General features: G+C 38.7%; 1 protein-coding gene across 1 annotated transcript; it reads right to left on the bottom strand.

Annotated features, from left to right (window-relative positions):
- Window positions 1–449: 449 nt before the first annotated feature.
- FETUB (fetuin B) lies at window positions 450–19,444 on the bottom strand. Its single transcript, XM_019946057.2, has 7 exons — window positions 19,097–19,444; window positions 18,653–18,763; window positions 16,998–17,085; window positions 14,761–14,930; window positions 13,948–14,046; window positions 1,950–2,033; window positions 450–922 (listed from the first exon to the last, which is right to left on the bottom strand). The coding sequence occupies exons 1-7, from the start codon at window positions 19,322–19,324 to the stop codon at window positions 563–565; spliced, it is 1,140 nt and encodes a 379-aa protein (XP_019801616.1). The 5' UTR covers window positions 19,325–19,444; the 3' UTR covers window positions 450–562.
- Window positions 19,445–20,888: the final 1,444 nt, after the last annotated feature.

The following is a 20,888-nucleotide window of genomic DNA, read 5'->3' as shown; positions in this document are numbered from 1 at the left end:
ACGTTTCTTTCCTGGCAAGGACTCAGCTAATGAAAAGCCATGGACTTTTTGTTTAGTATGGCCCTTCCAACTTCCTTTTCCTCTCCATGAAGGCCTTCTCCTTCGCTTGCTGTTTGGGGGATTGCATGTGGCTCTCCGCAGTTGCAGACCCCAAATCACAACCCTCTGCTGATCCTGAATAAACCCATCTTTGCTGGAGAAATATCTTCAGTCTATTTGTTTTAGGTTAACCTCAGAAAGATGAGGACATTCTTAAGTAAGGCCCTATATCAGAAACAATTAGCTAAAAGTAAGAAGTCATTACAAAGAGAGAGGCAGATGATATGAGAGGCATCTATCCATGGCATGGGGCCTTGGGTGGTTTAGGAGGGATGCAGTCCAGTGTGCAAGTGAACAGTTAAGTCTTATTTCCATTTCCGGGCAACATGATGAGACCAAGAGGAGTCAAAAAGACATACTTTATTAGCCTTCTCTATGTTTGAACTGTTTCTCTGTCCCCCTTTTCCCAACGCCGCTCATCTCCTGTAGGGCAGTATGTCGCCCAGAATCCTCTACGTGGTTCTCAAGGTGGGAGAATAAGAGGGTTGTCCATTTGAGCTGGTCCTGGGCACTCAGCAGAGCGTTGTTCTTTTGAGGGGAAAGGCAGGACAACCAGCTTCCCCTCCATAGGGTCCAGGAAGAGGAAGGAGACATCCAGTGGTTCTCCTTGGGGATCTGTGGTTAGATCCAGCTGCACAGGGAAGGCCTCAACAGGGTCTGTTCCCTGGGAATCTTCAGCCTTGTTATCCAAGTCAGGAAGGTACTGGACAGTTCCTTTGGGCACAGCTTTTGGCTGATGAGTTGTCTGCTGGGGCTCTTCCGCCTTGAACAGGTTCACAGGTCTCGGGTTAACAGTAGGGTTTTCACCTCTAGGGGTGGGAGCCTGAAATAAGAATGCTTTCAAATAAGGGAATGTCCTCCAAGAAAATTCCTGCCATGCCTGGTACTAGATTATGCTGTTCTGTGCCTTTCTGATGGAATTTTCAAAGGGAGACTAGCTAGATGGGCCTCTGATTAAAGGGCTTAAAGGAAATTCCCTGGCATCTAGTAGTTAAGACTCCAGGCTTTCACTGCCATGGGCTGTGGTTCAACCCCTCGTTGGGGACCTAAGATCCCACAAGCTGCATGGCCAAAAAAAAATTTTAAATAAGTAAATGGTTAAAAAGCAAAACAGATAAGGGCCAGGGGGAACCAAACCTTTAGAAGCTTGACTGTAGGCTTCACAAATTTCAGAGCTGAACAATGATCCAGAGAGGTAAGATGGCTTGTTCAAAGTCCCTAGTAAGGTGTCTCCCCACTCCTAGTAGTGGCAGAAGAAGCCACCTCTGGTGATTGTTTATTCTGTGCCAGGCCCAGGGCAGTGCCCTTCAACCAGATCCTCTGACCTGTTTCTCATGGGGATCTGAAGGAGGTAGGTATTGCAATCCAATTCTATAGATGAGGCAACCAAGACTCAGAGAGGTAGGAAATTGTCCATGTTCACAAAACTTGTAGGTGGCAGAACAGGACTGGAACCCAGGTGGCCTGTCTCAACCACCCTTTCAACTACACCAGGCTGCCTTATGGTAAGTGCTCAATAAATACTTCTGAAAAAGGATTCAGTATTTCCATGGAAACAACTTCTACCTATGGTTCAGGGTAAGAGTCTTTGGGACACTGAATTTAATATCTCAGATGCCTGAGCCACTCAAGCTACAGGGGTCTTACTTATGCTATAGGGACCATGTTGTAACTAAAAGAAAGGGTGACAGGTTTTTCTTTTAGCTACCCTGTGGATGTGGCCTTAGGACACCCTGAATAAAGTGGTGATCATGGATTTTAGGAAAATAAAAGGAGAGGGTAGGGTAGGGGCAACTAAAATAATCTGCTCTTTTATTCACAGAAAGACAACCGATTAGACTAAAAAATACCTCTGATTCAAAGAAGTCACAAGTCACGGAGACCGACTTTTCTGAGTGTCGTTCAGTAAGAGAACCGTGGCAAATACCAACAGGCTAAAAAAAGGAAAATACAATGTCACATGTGTATTACGATTATCAATGATCATAAATGGAAATCAACTTGCTTTCTGATTACATAGACACACAGCCAATCAACACTTTGATGCTCCTACCATGCAATAGGTAGGCTCTGAGCCAATTCTTTAGCTCATCCCTACCAAATAATCGCCCAAACTAGGCTAAATTACCTCCAATGAGAGAAACTCAGGATTTCTTGAGGAACAAACTCTATTAGAAAATTCTTTGTATTGAGCAGAAATCTGTGTCTATAGAACAGACACAGAAATCTGGGTCTATCTCTTGGCCACACTTCTACCCTTGGGTCAACTAGAAAACTTGTTTTCATCTCTCATATAGCAGCTCTTTATGTATGTTCCACCTGAGTTTTTGCTTCTCAGACAAGACTACTCTCATCTCCTTAAACTTTTCTTTATTTAAAAATAAAATAAGTTTGTTTTCTTATTAGAAATGTAATAAACAGTTATTTAGAATATGGATAAACAAATAGAAAATAAAAAGACCTGTAACTACATGAAAGGTACCCGTTTCCTGCAGTGATTTGATTTCTTTTCTTCTAACATTTCTTCCTATGCATACATAATTTTTCTTCTAGAAAAATAGAATTATACTCTTCATAATATTTTATAACTCTCTTTTGTCATTTAACAATATATAGTAAAAATCCATCTATGACACTGAATAGTTTTCTATGATTTTCTTTATAATGGCTACCTAATATTCCTCTGTGTTATTTAACAAGTTCTCTTTTGTTAGAAGCTGGATTGAACCTAATTTTTTTTTTTTTTTTTTTTTTTGGCGGTACACGGGCCTCTCACTGTTGTGGCCTCTCCCATTGCGGAGCACAGGCTCCGGACGCGCAGGCTCAGCGGCCATGGCTCATGGGCCTAGCCGCTCCACGGCATGTGGGATCTTCCCGGACTGGGGCATGAACCCGTGTTCCCTGCATCGGCAGGCGGACTCTCAACCACTGCGCCACCAGGGAAGCCCTGAATCTAATTTTTTATGTTTAAACATTGAAGCTATTTTCATATATCCTTTGGGTAAATTCCTAGAAGAGAAACTTTAGAGTCATAGAGTATGCATTTTTTTCAAGTGTAAACAGAGGGCCAGTGTAGACCAAGAGAAAATTACAACTGCAGGTCCAGTTATGTAAAAGACTTTAAACTCTTTTCTCTATTTCCTCTCTCATTCTTCCTGGAGCTTGGAAGAACCATAGTTAAATAAATGATTGCAGGAGGGGGAGAAAGAGTGAAAGGACAGACCTTGACTCCTTCCTCACAGCAGGTTCTAAGCTCTAGGTCAGGCTTGAGCTACAGGGAGGAGAAAGCTTTGAATTGGATGTGAGATAGAAGTTTTGATTCAGAATTGACTAAAAGGGATTTTTAATACCTGAAAGTGAATCTTAATAATCAAAGTGAAATTGTTCTTATTACTGAATATAACCAGAAAGCTATGTGATCTGCCCAAGATGGCATTGAGAAGTGAGAAAGGGAGATTCTACAGAAGATGATGAAGACATTTTCCCAATTATTCCTTAATATTCAATTGACTGGTTATGAAAGACTTTTGAGAGACATAGTTCAGATTCAAAGACACACATGGGTTGAAAATTAAAAGATGGAAAAAATTTACAATGCAAACAATAATAAAAAAGAGCTGGGAATGGCTATACAAATATCAGACAAAATTTACTTTAAGACAAAAATTGTTACTAGTGACAAGGAAAAACATTTTATAATGATAAAAGGCTCAATTTATTAGAAAGACATAACAACTATAAATATAATGCCCCTAATAATAGAGCCCCAAGGTACATAGGCAAAACCTGACAGAATTCAAGGAAGACATAGATAATTCAACAATAATAGTTGGAAACCTCATTTTCAATAATGGATAAAACAAGTTTGCAGAACATCAACAAAGAAACAGAAGTCTTGAACAACACTATAAACAAATTAAACCTAATAGACAATTACAGAATGCTTTACCTAACAACAGCAGAATACACATTCTTCTCAAGTGTACATGGAACTTTCTCTAGGATATACCTTATGTTAAACCATAAAACAAGCTTCAATACATTTAAAAGAATTGAGATCACACAGAGTACATTCCCCAACCACAATGGGATGAAATTAGACATGAATAACAGAAGGAAATTGGAATTTTCACAAATATGTGGACATTAAATAACACTCTTAAATAACCAATTGGCCAAAGACGAGATCACAAGGAAAATTAGAAAATATTTGGAGATAAATGGAAACAAAAACAACATGTATAACTTGCGAGATGCAGCTCAATCGTTTCTTAGAAGGAAATCTGTAGATGTAAATGCTTATGTTAAAAGCAAATAAAGATTGTAAATCAATAACCTAAACTTCTACCTTAAAAAGCTAGAAAAAGAAAAGTAAACTAAGCCCAAAGCAAACAAAAAGAAGTTTACAATAAAGAGTAGACAGGAAATAAATGAACTAGATAATAAAAAAAGAACAGAGAAAAAAATGAAACTGAAAGTTGATTCTTTTTTGAAAAATTTAATAAAATTGGCAAAGCTTTAGATAGACTAAGAAAAAAAATGACTCAAGCTACTAAAATGGGAATTAAATAGGGTACATCACTTCTAATCTTTCAGAAATAAAAATGGAATACTATGAACAATTGTATGCTGGAAAATTGGATAACTTAGATGAAATGGACAAATTCCTAGGAAGATATGAACTACCAAAACTTACTCAAGAAGAAATATAAAACCTGAATAGACTTACAACAAGTAAAGAGATTGAATTATTAATCAAATAATCTTCCCACAAAGGAAAGCTCAGGCCCAGATGGCTTCACTGGGGAATTCTACCAAATATTTAAAGAAGAATGAACATCAACCTTTCACAAATTCTTCCAAAATAAAACAGAAGAGGAGGGAAATTTTCCCAATTCATTATATGAAGCCAATATTAAACTCATATGAAAATCAGGCAGATATGACACAGAAAAACTACAGACCAATGTCTCTTATAAATATGAGATTAAATATCTTTAAAAGAAAAAAACAACCACTGGTGAACTGAATGCAGGACTTCCCTGGTGGCGCAGTGGTTAAGAATCCGCCTGCCAGTGCAGGGGACATGGGCTCGAGCCCTGGTCTGGGAAGATCCCACATGCTACGGAGCAACTAATCCCGTGCACCACAACTACTGACCCTGCACTCTAGAGCCCATGAGCCACAACTACTGAAGTCTACGTGCCTAGAGCCCATGCTTCACAACAAGAGAAGCCACCACAATGAGAAGCCCGTGCACTGCAATGAAGAGTATTCCCTGCTTGCTGCAGCTAGAGAAAGCCCACACGCAGCAACAAAGACCCAACACAACCAAAAATAAATAAATAAACTTTTTAAAAACTCTGAATTCAGAAACATATAAAAGGGGTTATACACCATGATCAACTGTGATTCATCCGCAAAGCACAAGTCTGTTTTAATATAAAAGAATCATTGTTATGTAAACTACTAATAGATTAAAGGAGAAAAAGAAAACCAAACGATTATCTCATTAACACAGAAAAGGCATGAGACAAACTCTAACACTGTTTTTTGTTAAAAGCATTCAACAAACTAGTAGGACTAGATGGGAACTTTCTCAACTTGACAAAAAAGCAGCTATAAAAAGCCTACAGTTACCATCACATTAAACGATGAAATACTGAATGCTTTCCTCCTAAAATCAGGAATAAGATAAGGATGTCTGCTCTCCCATCTCTATTCAGCATTGTACTGGAAGTTCTAGTCAAGAAAATGAGGTAAGAATTAAAAGTCATTTAGATTGGAAAGGAAGAACTAAAACTATTTGTAGAAGACATGATCTTGTATACAGAAAATCCTAAGGACTCTACCAGAAAACTATTAGAACTATAAAAATGAGTTCAACAAGGTTACAGGATACAAGATCAAAATATGAAAGATCAATTATACTTCTACATATTTGCAATGAACAATCCAAAAATAAAATTGAGAAGACAAATACATTATATTAGCATCAAAGAGGAAAAAATACTTAGCTATACAAAAAAGTGAAAGTTTTGGACACTGACGACTACAAAACATTGTTGAAAGAAATTAAATAAGTCCTAAACAAATGGAAAGACATCCCATATTCATGGGCTGGAAGAATTACTAATTTTAAGATGACAGTACTTACTATATACATTGGTCTACAGAGTCAATGAAATCCCTATCAAATTTCCTGCTTTTTAAAAATAGAAACTGACAAGCTGATTCTAAAGTTGATTTATTATGAAAATGCAAAGAATCCAAAATACCCAAAATAATCTTAAATAGGAAAAACAAAATAGGAGGGCTCAGACTTCTCAATTCAAAATTTACTACAAAACTATAATATTGGAGATAGTGTGGTACTGGTATAAGAATAGATATGCAGATCAATGAAGTAAAATTGAAGGTACAAAAATAAACCCTTACAGAGAGAGCAGATAGCAGAAGCAAGAAGAATTACAATCTTGCAGCCTGTGGAACAAAAACCACATTCACAGAAAGATAGATAAGATGAAAAGGCTATGTACCAGATGAAGGAACAAGATAAAACCCCAGAATAACAACTAAGTGAAGTGGAGATAGGCAACCTTCCAGAAAAAGAATTCAGAATAATGATAGTGAAGATGATCCAGGACCTCAGAAAAAGAATGGAGGCAAAGATTGAGAATATGCAAGAAATGCTTAACAAAGACCTAGAAGAATTAAAGAACAAAGAAATAGAGATGAACAATAAAATAACTGAAATGAAAACTACACTAGAAGGAATCAATAGCAGAATAACTGAGGCAGAAGAACGGATAAGTGACCTGGAAGACAGAATGATGGAATTCACTGCTGCAGAATAGAATAAAGAAAAAAGAAAGGCAAAGAAATGAAGACAGCCTAAGAGGCCTCTGGGACAGCATTAAATGCAACAACATTTGCATTATAGGGGTCCCAGAAGGAGAAGAGAGAGAGAAAGGACCAGAGAAAATATTTGAAGAGGTTGTAGTCGAAAACTTCCCTAACATGGGAAAGGAAATAGCCACCCAAGTCCAGGAAGTGCAGAGAGTCCCATACAGGATAAACCCAAGGAGAAACACACCAAGACACATAATAATCAAATTGGCAAAAATTAAAGACAAAGAAAAATTCTTGAAAGCAGCAAGGGAAAAATGACAAATAACATACAAGGGAACTCCCATAAGGATAACAGCTGATTTCTCAGCAGAAACTCTACAAGCCAGAAGGGAGTAGAATGATATACTTAAAGTGATAAAACGGAAGAAGCTACAACCAACATTACTCTACCCAGCAAGGATCTCATTCAGATTCGATGGAGAAATGAAAAGCTTTACAGACAAGTAAAAGCTAAGAGAATTCAACACCACCAAACCAGCTCTACAACAAATGCTAAAGGAACTTCTCTAAGTGGGAAACATGAGAGAAGAAAAGGACCTACAAAATCAAACCCAAAACAATTAAGAAAATGGTCATAGGAACATACATATCGATAATTACCTTAAACGTGAATAGATTAAATGCTCCAACCAAAAGACACAGGCTTGCTGAATGGATACAAAAACAAGACCTATACATATGCTGTCTACAAGAGACCCACTTCAGACCTAGGGACACATACAGACTGAAAGTGAGGGGATGGAAAAAGATATTCCATGCAAATGGAAATCAAAAGAAAGCTGGAGTAGCAATACTCATATCAGATAAAATAGACTTTAAGATAAAGAACGTTACAAGAGACAAGAAGGACACTACATACTGATCAAGGGATCAATCCAAGAGGAAGATACAACAATTATTAATATATATGCACCCAACATAGGAGCACATCAATCCATAAGGCAACTGTTAACAGCTGTAAAAGAGGAAATCAACAGTAACACAATAATATTGGGGAACTTTAATGCCTCAGTTACACCAATGGACAGATCATCCAAACAGAGAATTAATAAGGAAACACAAGCTTTAAATGACACAATAGACCAGATATATTTAATTGATATTTATAGGACATTCCATCCAAAAACCGCAGATTACACTTTCTTCTCAAGTGTGCATGGAATATTCTCCAGGATACATCACATCTTGGGTCACAAATCAAGCCTCAGTAAATTTAAGACAATTGAAATCATATCAAGCATCTTTTCTGACCACAATGCTATAAGATTAGAAATCAATTACAGGGAAAAAACCGTAAAAAGCACAAACACATGGAGGCTAAACAATATGTTACTAAATAACGAAAAGATCACTGAAGAACTCAAAGAGGAAATCAAAAAATACCTAGAGACAAATGACAATGAAAACACGATGATCCTCTGGGATGCAGCAAAAGCAGTTCCAAGAGGGAAGTTTATAGCTATACAAGCCTACCTCAAGAAACAAGAAAAATCTCAAATAAACAATCTAACCTTACACCTAAAGGAACTAGAGAAAGAACAAACAAAACCCAAAGTTAGCAGAAGGAAAGAAATCATAAAGATAAGAGCAGAAATAAATGAAATAAAAACAAAGAAAACAATTGCAAAGATCAATAACATTAAAAGTTGGTTCTTTGAGAAGATAAAATTGATAAACTATTAGCCAGACTCATCAAGAAAAAGAGGGAGAGGACTCAAATCAATAAAATTAAAAATGAAAAAAGAGAAGTTACAACAGACACCGCAGAAATACAAAGCATCCTAAGAGACTACTACAAGCAACTCTATGCCAATAAAATGGACAACCTGGAAGAAATTCTTAGAAAGGTATAACCTTCCAAGACTGAACCAAGAAGAAATAGAAAATATGAACAGACCAATCATAAGCCCTGAAATTGAAACTGTGATTAAAAATCTTCCAACAAACAAAAGTCCAGGACCAGATGGCTTCACAGGTGAATTCTATCAAACATTTAGAGAAGAGCTAATACCCATCCTACTCAAACTCTTCCAAAAAACTGCAGAGGAAGGAACACTCCCAAACTCATTCTATGAGGCCACCATCACCCTGACACCAAAACCAGACAAAGATACTACAAAAAAAGAAAATTACAGACCAATATCACTGATGAATATAGATGCAAAAATCCTCAACAAAATACTAGCAAACAGAATCCAACAACACATTAAAAGGATCATACATCAGGATCAAGTGGGATTCATCCCAGGGATGCAAGGATCCTTCAATATATGCAAATCAATCGATGTGATGCACCATATTAACAAACTGAAGAATAAAAACCATATGATTATCTCAATAGAGGCAGAAAAAGCTTCTGACAAAATTCAACACCGATTTATGATAAAAACTCTCCAGAAAGTGGGCATAGAGGGAACCTACCTCAACATAATAAAGTCCATATATGACAAACCCACAGCAAACATCATTCTCAATGCTGAAAAACTGAAAGCATTTCCTCTAAAATCAGGAACAAGACAAGGATGTCCACTCTCACCACTATTATTCAACATAGTTTTGGAAGTCCTAGCCATGGCAATCGAGAAGAAAAAGAAATAAAAGGAATACAAATTGAAAAGAAGGAGTAAAACTGTCACTGTTTGCAGATGACATGATACTGTACATAGAGAATCCTAAGGATGCCACCAGAAAACTACTAGAGCTAATCAATGAATTTGGTAAAGTTGCAGGAAACAAAATTAATGCACAGAAATCTCTTGCACTCCTATACACTAATGATGAAAAATCTGAAAGAGAAATTAAGGAAATACTCCCATTTACCATTGCAACAAAAAGCATAAAATACCTATGAATAAACCTACCTACGGAGACAAAAGGCAAAAGTTTCCTACCTAGGCAGAAAACTATGTCTACTGATGAAAGAAATTAAAGATCATACCAACAGGTGGAGAGATATACCATGTTCTTGGATTGGAAGAATCAATATTGTGAAATTGACTATACTACCCAAAGCAATCTACAGATTCAATGCAAGCCCTATCAAATTACCAATGGCATATTTTAAAGAATTAGAACAAAAAAATCTTAAAATTTGTATGGAGACAAAAAAGACCCCAAATAGCCAAAGCAGTCTTGAGCGAAAAAAGTGGAGCTGGAGGAATCAGACCCCCTGACTTCAGACTACACTACAAAGCTACAGTAATCAAGACAATATGGTACTGGCACAAAAACAGAAATATAGACCAATGGAACAAGATAGAAAGCCCAGAGATAAACCCATACACCTATGGTCAGCTAATCTATGACAAAGGAGACAAGGATATACAATGGAGAAAAGACAGTCTTTTCAATAAGTGGTGCTGGGAAAACTGGATAGCTATATGTAAAAGAATGAAATAAGAACACTCCCTAACACCATACACAAAAATAAACTCAAAATGGATTAGAGACCTAAATGTAAGACCAGACACTATAAAACTCTTAGAGGAAAACATAGGAAGAACACTCTTTGACGTAAATCACAGCAAGGTCTTTTTTGATCCACATCCTAGAGTAATGGAAATAAAAACAAAAATAAACAAATGGGACCTAATGAAACTTAAAAGCTTTTGCACAGCAAAGGAAACCATAAAAAAGATGAAAAGATAACCCTCAGAATGGGAGAAAATATTTGCAAATGAATCAACAGACAAAGGATTAATCTCCAAAATATATAAACAGCTCATGCAGCTCAATATTAAAAAAACAAACAACCCAATCCAAAAATGGGCAGAGGGCCTAAATAGACATCTCTCCAAAGAAGACATACAGATGGCCAAGAAGCAAATGAAAAGCTGCTCAACATCACTAATTATTAGAGAGATGCAAATCAAAACTACAGTGAGGTATCACCTCACACCAGTTAGCATGGGCATCATCAGAAAATGTACAAACAACAAATGTTGGAGAGGGTGTGGAGAAAAGGGAATCCTCTTACACTGTTGGTGGGAATGTAAACTGATACAGCCACTATGGAGAACAGTATGGAGGTTCCTTAAAAAACTAAAAATAGAATTACCATATGACCCAGCAATCCCACTACTGGGCATATACCCAGAGAAAACCATAATTCAAAAACACACATGCATCCCAATGTTCATTGCAGCACTACTTACAATAGCCAGGTCATGGAAGCAACCTAAATGCCCATCGACAGACAAATGGATAAAGAAGATGTGATACATATATACAATGGAATATTACTCAGCCATAAAACGGAACGAAATTGGGTTTTTTGTTGAGACGTGGATGGATCTAGAGACTGTCATACAGAGTGAAGTAAGAGAAAAACAGAAAGAGAAAAACAAATATCGTATATTAATGCATATATATGGAGTTAGAAAAATGGTACAGATGAACTGGTTTGCAGGGCAGAAATTGAGACACAGATGTAGAGAACAAACGTATGGACACCAAGGGGGGAACGTGGCAGGGGGTGTGGTAGTGGTGTGATGAATTGGGAGATTGGGATCAACATGTATACACTGATGTGTATAAAATTGATGACTAATAAGAACCTGCTGTATAAAAAAATAAATAAAATAAAATTCAGAAAAAAGGGCTTCCCTGGTGGCGCAGTGGTTGAGAGTCCGCCTGCCGATGCAGGGGACACGGGTTCGTGCCCCGGTCCGGGAAGATCCCACATGCCGCGGAGCGGCTGGGCCCGTGAGCCATGGCCGCTGAGCCTGCGCGTCCGGAGCCTGTGCTCCGCAACAGGAGAAGCCACAACAGTGAGAGGCCCGCGTACCGCAAAAAAAAAAAATTCAAAAAAAAAAAAACCTCTTACATTTATAGTCAGTTGATCTTCAAAAATATGTCAATACAATTAAATGGGGGAAATCATAGCCTTTTCAACCAATGGTGCTGGGACAACTGGAGATCCACAAGCAGAAGAATGAAGTTGAACCTCCTACCTCATATCATATACAAAAATTAACTCAAAAATGGGTCAGAGGGGACTTCCCTGGCTGTCCAGTGGATGAGACTCTGTGCTTCCAATGCAGGGACAGGGGTTTGATCCCTGGTCGGGGAACTAAGATCCCGCATGCAACTAAGATCCCACATGCCATGCAGTGTGGCCAAAAAAAAAAAAAAGAAAGAAAGGGTCAGAGACCTACAGCTAAAACTATAAAACTCTTAGAGGAATACAGAGGAGTAAATCTTAATGATCTTGGGTTAGGTAATGGATTCTTAGATATGACACAAAAAGCACATTCAACAAAAGAAAAAATATAAAGAAGATATCATTAAAATTAAAAAATTTTTGTACTTCGAAGAACATCATCAAGAAAATGAAGAGACAAATCAGAGAATGGGAGAAAATATTTGAAAATCATGTATCTGATAAGGGGATTATATCCAGAATATGTAAAGAATTCTTACAATTCAACAATAAAAAGATAAATAATCTAAGTTTTAAATGACAAAGGATTTGAATAGACTTTCCTCCAAAGAATACATACAAATGGCCAAAAGCACATTAAAAGATACTCAATCATTAGCCATTAGGAAAATTCAAATATAACCAAAATGAGAGACTACTTCATACTCAGTAAGATAACTATAATAAAAAGGACAGATAATAATAACAAGCATTGGCAAAAACATGAAGAAATTGAAACCCTCACATGTTGCTGATGGGATTATGAAACTGCTGCCATCACTTTGGAAAACAGTTTGCAGTTAGTTAAAAGGTTAAACACAGAATTCTCATATGACCCAGCAGTCCCACTCCAAGGTGTGTACTCAAAAGAAATGAAAACATATGTATACATAAAAACTTATACACAGGGAATTCCCTGGCCGTCCAGTGGTTAGGACTCGGTGCTTTCACTGCCATGGGCCTAGGTTCAACCCTTGGTTGGGGAACTAAAATCCCGCAAGCCAAAAGAAAAAAAACTTATACACAAATGTTCATAGTAGTACCATTCATAACATCTCAAATGGGGAAACAACTCAAATATCAATCAACTGTGGAATGGATAAACAATACATGGTATATCCATGCAATGAAATATTATTTGGCCATTAAAAGAAATGAAGCACTGATATATCAATGCTGAACAAGGATAACCCTTGAAAACATTTTGCTAAGTGAAAGAAGCCAGACACAAAAGGCCACATACAGTGTGATTCCATTATATAAAATGTTCAAAAAATGTAGTCATAGAGTCAGTAAGTAGACTAGTGGCTTCCCGCGGCATAGGCGAGAGGGCAAGGGGAATGACTGCTAATGGATATGGAGTTTCTTTTTGGGCTGATGAAAATATTCTAAGATTAGATAGTGGTGATGACAGCACAACTCTATGAATAGACTAAAAAACACTGACTTGTACACCTGAAAAGGGTGAATTTTATGGTGTGTGAATTATATCTTAATAAAATTTTATTATAACTAAGTGAATAAGGGGGGAAAAAGGCTTGCATTTTTCCTAATTGTGCTACAATACATTTTGCCAATTGACGTTCCTACTAGGTGTGCTTGAGATAGTTTCAGGGCACCCTCCCCATCTTGGCTGCATTCTTTGAAAGAAGCCCTGTTTCACTTTGTCCTTCTTAAAGAGTGGTCCAAGGAATGGAACACCATGCTGTATTCCAAATGTAACTGGGTCTGTTTGGATAAAAGCAGGACTACCACCAACCACTGAGGAGAGTTGTCTATATTTTTATAGCCTCCTATGATCATTTTTTGCAAAGCCATCACATTGCTGATGAAAACTGCATTTACAATCAAATATTATTGCATCTGGGCCATCTCTAAATAGTCAGTTGCTCCTTAAGGGGAAGAAAAGTGTCTCATGCATTACAACACTTCATGTATAATTTATGCTCAATAAACATATATAGATGATCTGTGAGCACAAAGCTTAAATTATGAAGACATTCAACAATACTCACCACAGAGTTAGGGGGCTGAAGTGCACAGCTGCTAGCCTGGGACTTGGGACATGACTCTTGGATTAAATATTCTACAAAGTAGGCAGGGCCAAACACCCACTGGTAGGAGACAAGAGGTGAGAAATAAAAATCAAACCTTCTCAAGTGGAGAAATGAGTCAGGTTTGGCAACATTATATTTACAGAAACCATACATTCCCAGAGTCATTGTCAACACAGGTCTCTTTTTGTCCCTGTAATCCCCACCATGATCAAACCATGTATTATGATTTTGTTGTTTAGAAAACATATTCACCATACCTTTCTTCCCTTCTTAAGGATTTAACTGGGCTCTAAAAACCTTCCCCTGGGGGAGCTTATTTTTCCTCATGTAAATTTGTTTTTAAATTAGCTTTTCTCTATATGATAGATATCAACATAATTCAGGTACAAATGAACATTTCCCCTAACCCATAAAACTCAACATCCACTCCTGTACTTAAAACACAGAGTAGAACTTGACTTGCTAAGTGGTCCAAGGTCAACCAGATATGGGAATGTGGTAGTAAATAGTGAACCTAAGTAGAATAAACCAAGGAGACTATGAGTCCATTTCCCTTCTTGCCTTCAGGGCAATGAAGTAAAATCATACCACACAACTCTAACAGAAATCCCATGGAATGACTCAGAAACTAAAACATGATTGAATGTGCATCAGGGTTACCAAAGGTAGGGAATGAAGCAAAGGCTCTTAGGGTTCTAATCAAAAAGAGGGCCTCGATAGCGATAGCAACAGTTATGAGACATATTGTTGTAACTGGCCTTTCAGCCTCACCTGCTTAGAAGTCTTGGTGATTTTGACGAGAGAATACTGCTTCGAGGGGCTCTTATCGTTGTATCTTGCAAGAGACTCAGTAGCAGTTTCCAGGAACTTGGGGTTTGACAAATCATGGGGGCTGGAGCTGGGGCAGTCAGGGCATGTCGTGGTAATCTTGCTTTGAGAAACTGTTGATGCCAAAGGGAGCAAGTTTAAAAATAAAACTCCTTAATGATACATAATCCTATAAATCATATGATCACAACAGAAGCAGAGATTGAAAGAAAAAAAGATAATGCTCAGCTTTGTCAAGGATGGAGTGGAAAAGCATTATTTAGAAAGAAAGTTAGCTTACTGCAGAGTTTTCTGCAATGAGCGTGTATTACTTTCATAATTTAAAAGGAAACAAAGCAATATATTTTCACCTTACGCAAATTTTTTTACCCTAGGAATTTAGTTAAAAAACACATAATATAGTACAGTTGACCCTTGAACAGCACGGCGGTTAGGGGTGCTGACCCTCCAGACAGCCAAAAATCCCAGTTTAACTTTACATTCAGCCCTCCGTATCCACAGTTCTGCAACCATGGATTCAACCAACTGCATACAGTGTAATATTACAGTATGTATTTAGTGAAAAAAAATCCATGAGTGGACCATGATAGTTAGTTCAAACCCATGTTGTTCAAGGGTCAACTGTATATTGGTATAAAAACATTTTCCTAATTAGCTCAATATCTTCCACCATTATTGCCTCTGTAAAGCAGACTGAGTTGGGATTTCATTACCGTCATGTTTTATTTCCCTTTTAGTCGCCAACACCTAACATAATGTCTAATGCATGGTTGGTGCTTAGTAAATACCTGCTGAATGAATGAGTGAGTGAATGACATACAGAAGGTGGAAGCACACCCTCTTTGGTTAGAAAATGCAAGTAAGCTGGAAAATAAAAGTTGATCAAATCACTGTATGACTGGATAGGATAATCACACTAATGGTACAGCTAGAATGTCTGATTGGAGGAGCTGGGGGGTGGCAAAACTTGTATAAAAGTCAGGCTAGGAAACTTGTCTAGCAGTTGTTTTGACAAAGCAAGCACATTGTTTTGATCAACTGTGTGTTTATTTGGATGTATTCGGGCATTTTGTGGGGAAGTTACACCCACAGCTGTCACTCCCGGCACCATCCCCACATGTCATTTCCTGACCTCCCATACTTCAGGTACCTAGGACTTCCATTTAAGACCTGATCCATTTTATTGGCTGTTGTCCTCTAATTTAGGCGAGTCTCATCTTCACAACCAGGAAGGTTTAGGTCTGTTGCCCTCTCAAAGGAACCAACGGCATTATTATCACCGAGAGCTTGTTAGAAATGCAGAACCTCAGGCCCTGCCCCATACCTATGGAATCAGAATCTGCACTTGAACAAGATCTCCCAGGGGAGTCACACACACACACATAATAGTTTGATGAGTAGCCATATCCTATTTTCCCATGCCATGGATGCTTGCTGTTCAAAGAGAGACCCAGAATGAATGTATGTATTTATTAATTTATTCAATGATATTACAGACTCCTTACACTTGATAGGAACTGGGGGAGAGTTGTAGCAGACAGGAAGAAGGGATAAAACGTTCTACATAATATAAGACAGAAGACCCCAAATCAAGGCAGTGCATGGTCTGTACTCCATGAATGGTTAGGTTAAAGTTGTGTAGGGCTGTAGAATAGGAAAGCACCACTTTTTGTTTGTTTTTTGAGGGGAGGGGGAGTTTCTTGAATAGAGAACGGTGGGGGAGGAAGCAGCATTGACAATGATCTTTAAAGAATGCTTATGAGTTCCAAGGGCAGAGGTTATCAGTGGAGGGCATCCTCAGCAGAGGGAGAAGAACAAACAAGATGCAGAGATTGGAAGGTGTGATGTGTATTCAGAAAATAGTGAGCGATCCAGTTGAATGGAGGGCAGAGTTGGTATAGTCAAGGTAATAAGGCAGAAATAGCTAGAAAGGAAGCCTGGGGACCAGTCAAAGAGGTTATGCCATTTATGTCCGACTGAAAATTTAGGATTTGATGTAGGACACAATGTAGATTAATTGTGGGAAGAGGAGCAGTGCAAGTGTTGGATATATGAAGAACTTGGCTTTGGAATGAATAGGAAGTAAGGATGGGAGAAACCCTATACACTATAGCATAGTATAGTTAAATACTCTTTTTCCATCTATTATTAAAATGCACAAAATCAAAGTGATCTCTTACCTGGGCGAAGAGTACAATTATAAGCAGGTAAAAAGAAAATTCTTCTTGCCTTATTAATGTAAAATATTGCTTTGCATTGACCATAAACCTGGAACCAACAAATACATTTTATGACGCAGTGCAATGAACTAAGACTTTTAAATACCCCCAGAATGAAATTGGACATTTCTTTTTTTTTTTTTTTTTTTTTATTTTTTTGCGGTACGCGGGCCTCTCACTGCTGTGGCCTCTCCCGTTGCGGAGCACAGGCTCCAGACGCGCAGGCTCCGGACGCGCAGGCTCAGCGGCCACGGCCCACGGCCCCAGCCGCTCCGCGGCATGTGGGATCTTCCCGGACCGGGGCACGAACCCGTGTCCCCTGCATCGGCAGGCGGACTCTCAACCACTGCGCTACCAGGGAAGCCCTGGACATTTCATTTTTAAAGAACAAGAAACTTAAGGTCAATTTTAGTAGTTTGGGGTGGGGAAACGGCCAGCTGATCATTAAACAGTTTAACCTTCTCCTGAGACACAGCTTGACTTCTTCCCAGCCTCCTTCCTGCTTAGGTGAGACTGTGTGTAACTGAGTTCTAACCACAGCATGGTGAGCAGAAGTGATGTGTAACCACTTCCAGGTCTAGCCCATAAAGCTCTCCCACGTGCTATCTGTCCTCCGTGCTCTTTCCCTTTCCATAGCTTGATGCAGATGAGCATGGTGACCACAGAAGCCACGCGCTGAAGGCAGCAGAGTCTAGGGCCACATGGAAGGTACCTGGGTCTCCAAATCACTCCTGGAGGAAGGCCCCTTCCTGATCAAGAATTTCTATTTTGAACTTCATGTGAATGGGGATCAACTTCTATCATTTTGCAATCAGTATACGCTTTTTAGTGTATGTGTTATAGCAGCTAGTGTCACCTTAACAAATGTAATTCACAATACGGTAAATAGACTATTTGCTTTTCAAAACCAGGTAGGTGCAGTTTGACGAATTTGGTTAAATGATTAGAAAAAGATATCTTGGTCAAATAGTTCACTTCTAAACACTTATATCACACTCCTGTACTCATAAAATTTCATATAAATTAATGAAAATAATCTCAGGATAATTGAGAACCAAATGAAAACTCACTATGTTATTTTCAAGCCTCTTCTATGGTCATCTTTAATAGGATCAATTCTGACTCCCTTTAGGTTCTATGATTCCAGGAAATCCTTCCATGGAACCTCTGAGAGCTCCCATACCATAGCCCTCCCTGTGTCCAGCCTCAAATCTCATATCAGTGTTCAGTGAAACAAACTAAAGCAAAATAAAACAAATTAAAAAGTTCCCCCTCCATTACTTCTACAGTTTTCCTTAGACACGCTTCTAGAGCACTACGCTTCAGATCTTTTTTTCTCAATTTAAACACTAGCTCAGAGCCTACAGAAAGGTCTTGGAGGTAGGAAATAATTTGGGGGCAACTTTTCAATTCTGGTGTTATGACCCCAGTGGGAGCCTCAGACACGCCTCTGATTAAACTCTATTTTGTCTGTAGAATTGGAATAACCACATAGGCACCCCGCCAAAGAGATTTTAAAGAGGGACATTTAAAGATGGTACACATTGAACCATCTTCATGCTGTAGACAGAGAACACCTAGTTTTCCCCCTCGAGCTCCTGGACACAAGTACTCACCGATTCATGTAAGTGCCTCACCCCACAATTCTTCCACGACTTCCTACTGAGCACAGGGCAGCCAGTCTCTAACACGTCCAGCGTGAAATAGAACAGAGACCCCAGACCAGCCTGTGGGAATGGGAGGAGAAATGCACAACCCACATGAAGCAGAAACCCCTAAAGACCAGCAAAAAAGGTCCCTGTTTTATGGCAAAGCCAAAGGCTATGACGTTTGTGAAGATTTCTTATAAACGGTGGGACACACGTTTCTGAGCAGATACCGTTAGCACTTGTTTCTAATAACAGTAAGAACCTGTAGCACCCTGGCAGAGGAGAGCAACATGTACTCAACAGGGTTTCTGATTTGGAAAACACCTGCCAACAGGTGTCTCTGGGTTCCCGTGCCCTGGCCAGCCTCCTCAAATTGTGCAAACACCTGCCCCAGAGGGTACTGCCACTTACCTCTTGTGGGTGTTCACGGGCATCGCTCACTCGGTTGAGGCTCAGCACGTAGCCGTCCTTTTGGTCCCTGTTGATGTCCTGCACGATGAAGTTCGCGATATCCAGCACATCTGAGCTGTTGCAGCCAAGGGGGAAGAGAGGCGGGGGGCCGAGGACTGGATGGGGTGGAGATCGAGCCCCACAGCAGGCGGCCAGGGTGCAGAGCGCCAGAGGTAGGAACAGACTCATCCTGTTGGGGGCAAGGCCCAGGAGGGGTCAGTATGCAGAGCTGCAGGCACCGGGCTGTATATAGGACTCTGAGGCCAACTTGAGCAGCTTTGTGATTACAAGCTAAACCAGTGATCAGGTTTTGAAGCACAATGTCCTATTTTATCTCTTTGAATTCTAAATGTGGATTTCCCTGAGTCAGTACTTTGGATGGGATTTGCCACTATCTGTAACCTTAGACCCCTGAGTAATCTCACATTCATGTATACATGTAAACAGATGTCAGTTTCCTAACCATTTCCCAAGAAATCAAAATAAACCCTTGGGTCAAGGGTCCCAAGAGGTCATGATTGAGTTCTGGTTTGTGTCCAGCGCTCCAGCTGAGTCAGAATATGCCCCTAGCACCTTGCCTCTAGCTGATGTCCTGGCCACACTGATCTTTATCTCCATCTTGGAGCCCAGAATCAGGGTGTTAACGGGGCTCAGTGACTTCATGCTCCACCTCCCAGGATCACCATTCTTGTTATATCTGAAAAAGGGCTTTAACCCCATATCATCTACATAAAGGCCCCCATGAGATTCCTAAAGCACTTTGGGATCTGGCTAGAAACAGTTTTGTTTAGCATACATACAGATGGCCAATAGGCACATGAAAAAATGCTCAACATTGCTAATTATTAGAGAAATGCAAATCAAAACTACAATGAGGTATACGTCACACCAGTCAGAATGGCCATCATTAAAAAGTCTACAAATAATAAATGCTGGAGAGGGTGTGTTGCACTGTTGGTGGGAATGTAAATTGGGGCAGCCACTATGGAGAACAGTATGTAGCTTCCTTAAAATACTAAAAACAGAGTTGTCATATGATCCAGCAATTTCACTCCTGGGCATATATCCAGAGGAAACTCTTAATTCAAAAAGATACATGCACCCCAATGTTCTTAACAGCACTATTTACAATAGCCAAGTCATGGAAGCAATCTAAGTGTCCATTGACAGATGAATGGATAAAGAAGATGTGAGATTATATATATATATATATATATATATATATATATATATATATATATATATATATCATGGAATGTTACTCAGCCATAAAAAAGAATGAAATAATGCCATTTGTGGCAACATGGATGGACCTAAAGATTATCATACTAAGTGAAGTAGGACAAAGACAAATATGTGATATTGCTTATATGTGAAATCTAAAATATGACACAAATGAACTTATTTATAAAACAGAAACAGACTCACAGACATAGAAAACAAGCTTATGGTTAACAAAGGAGAAAGGGGTGAGGGAGGGATAAATTAGGAGTTTTGGATTAGCAGATACAAACTACTATATATAAAATAGATAAACAACAAGGTCCTACTGTACAGCACAGGGAACTATATTCAGTATCCTGTAATAAACCATAATGGAAAAGAATATGAAAAAGAATATGCATACATATGTATAACTGAATCACTTGACTGTACATCCAGAAACCAACACAACTAATATAGTTTTAAATCAACTATATTTCAATAAAAAATAAAATTTTTAAACTTTTAAAAAAAGGTGTTCTATTTAGCC

The sequence above is a fragment of the Tursiops truncatus genome, chromosome 4 (genome assembly GCF_011762595.2).
Source record: "Tursiops truncatus isolate mTurTru1 chromosome 4, mTurTru1.mat.Y, whole genome shotgun sequence".
Classification (NCBI taxonomy): domain Eukaryota; kingdom Metazoa; phylum Chordata; class Mammalia; order Artiodactyla; family Delphinidae; genus Tursiops; species Tursiops truncatus.
Note: the sequence above shows the minus strand (reverse complement) of the source record. Positions and strands in the feature narration are given on the sequence as shown.

Bases quoted from the DNA above. Each gene is read 5' to 3' on its own strand.
- FETUB (XM_019946057.2), bottom strand. From the start codon at position 19,324: ATGAGTCTGTTCCTACCTCTGGCGCTCTGCACCCTGGCCGCCTGCTGT. The intron at 18,764-19,096 runs GTAAGTGGCAGT...CCATTCCCACAG, and splicing joins CCCGTGAACACCCACAAGAG to GCTGGTCTGGGGTCTCTGTT. The intron at 2,034-13,947 runs GTGAGTATTGTT...TCCTTTTTTTAG, and splicing joins TTCAGCCCCCTAACTCTGTG to CCTGTTGGTATTTGCCACGG.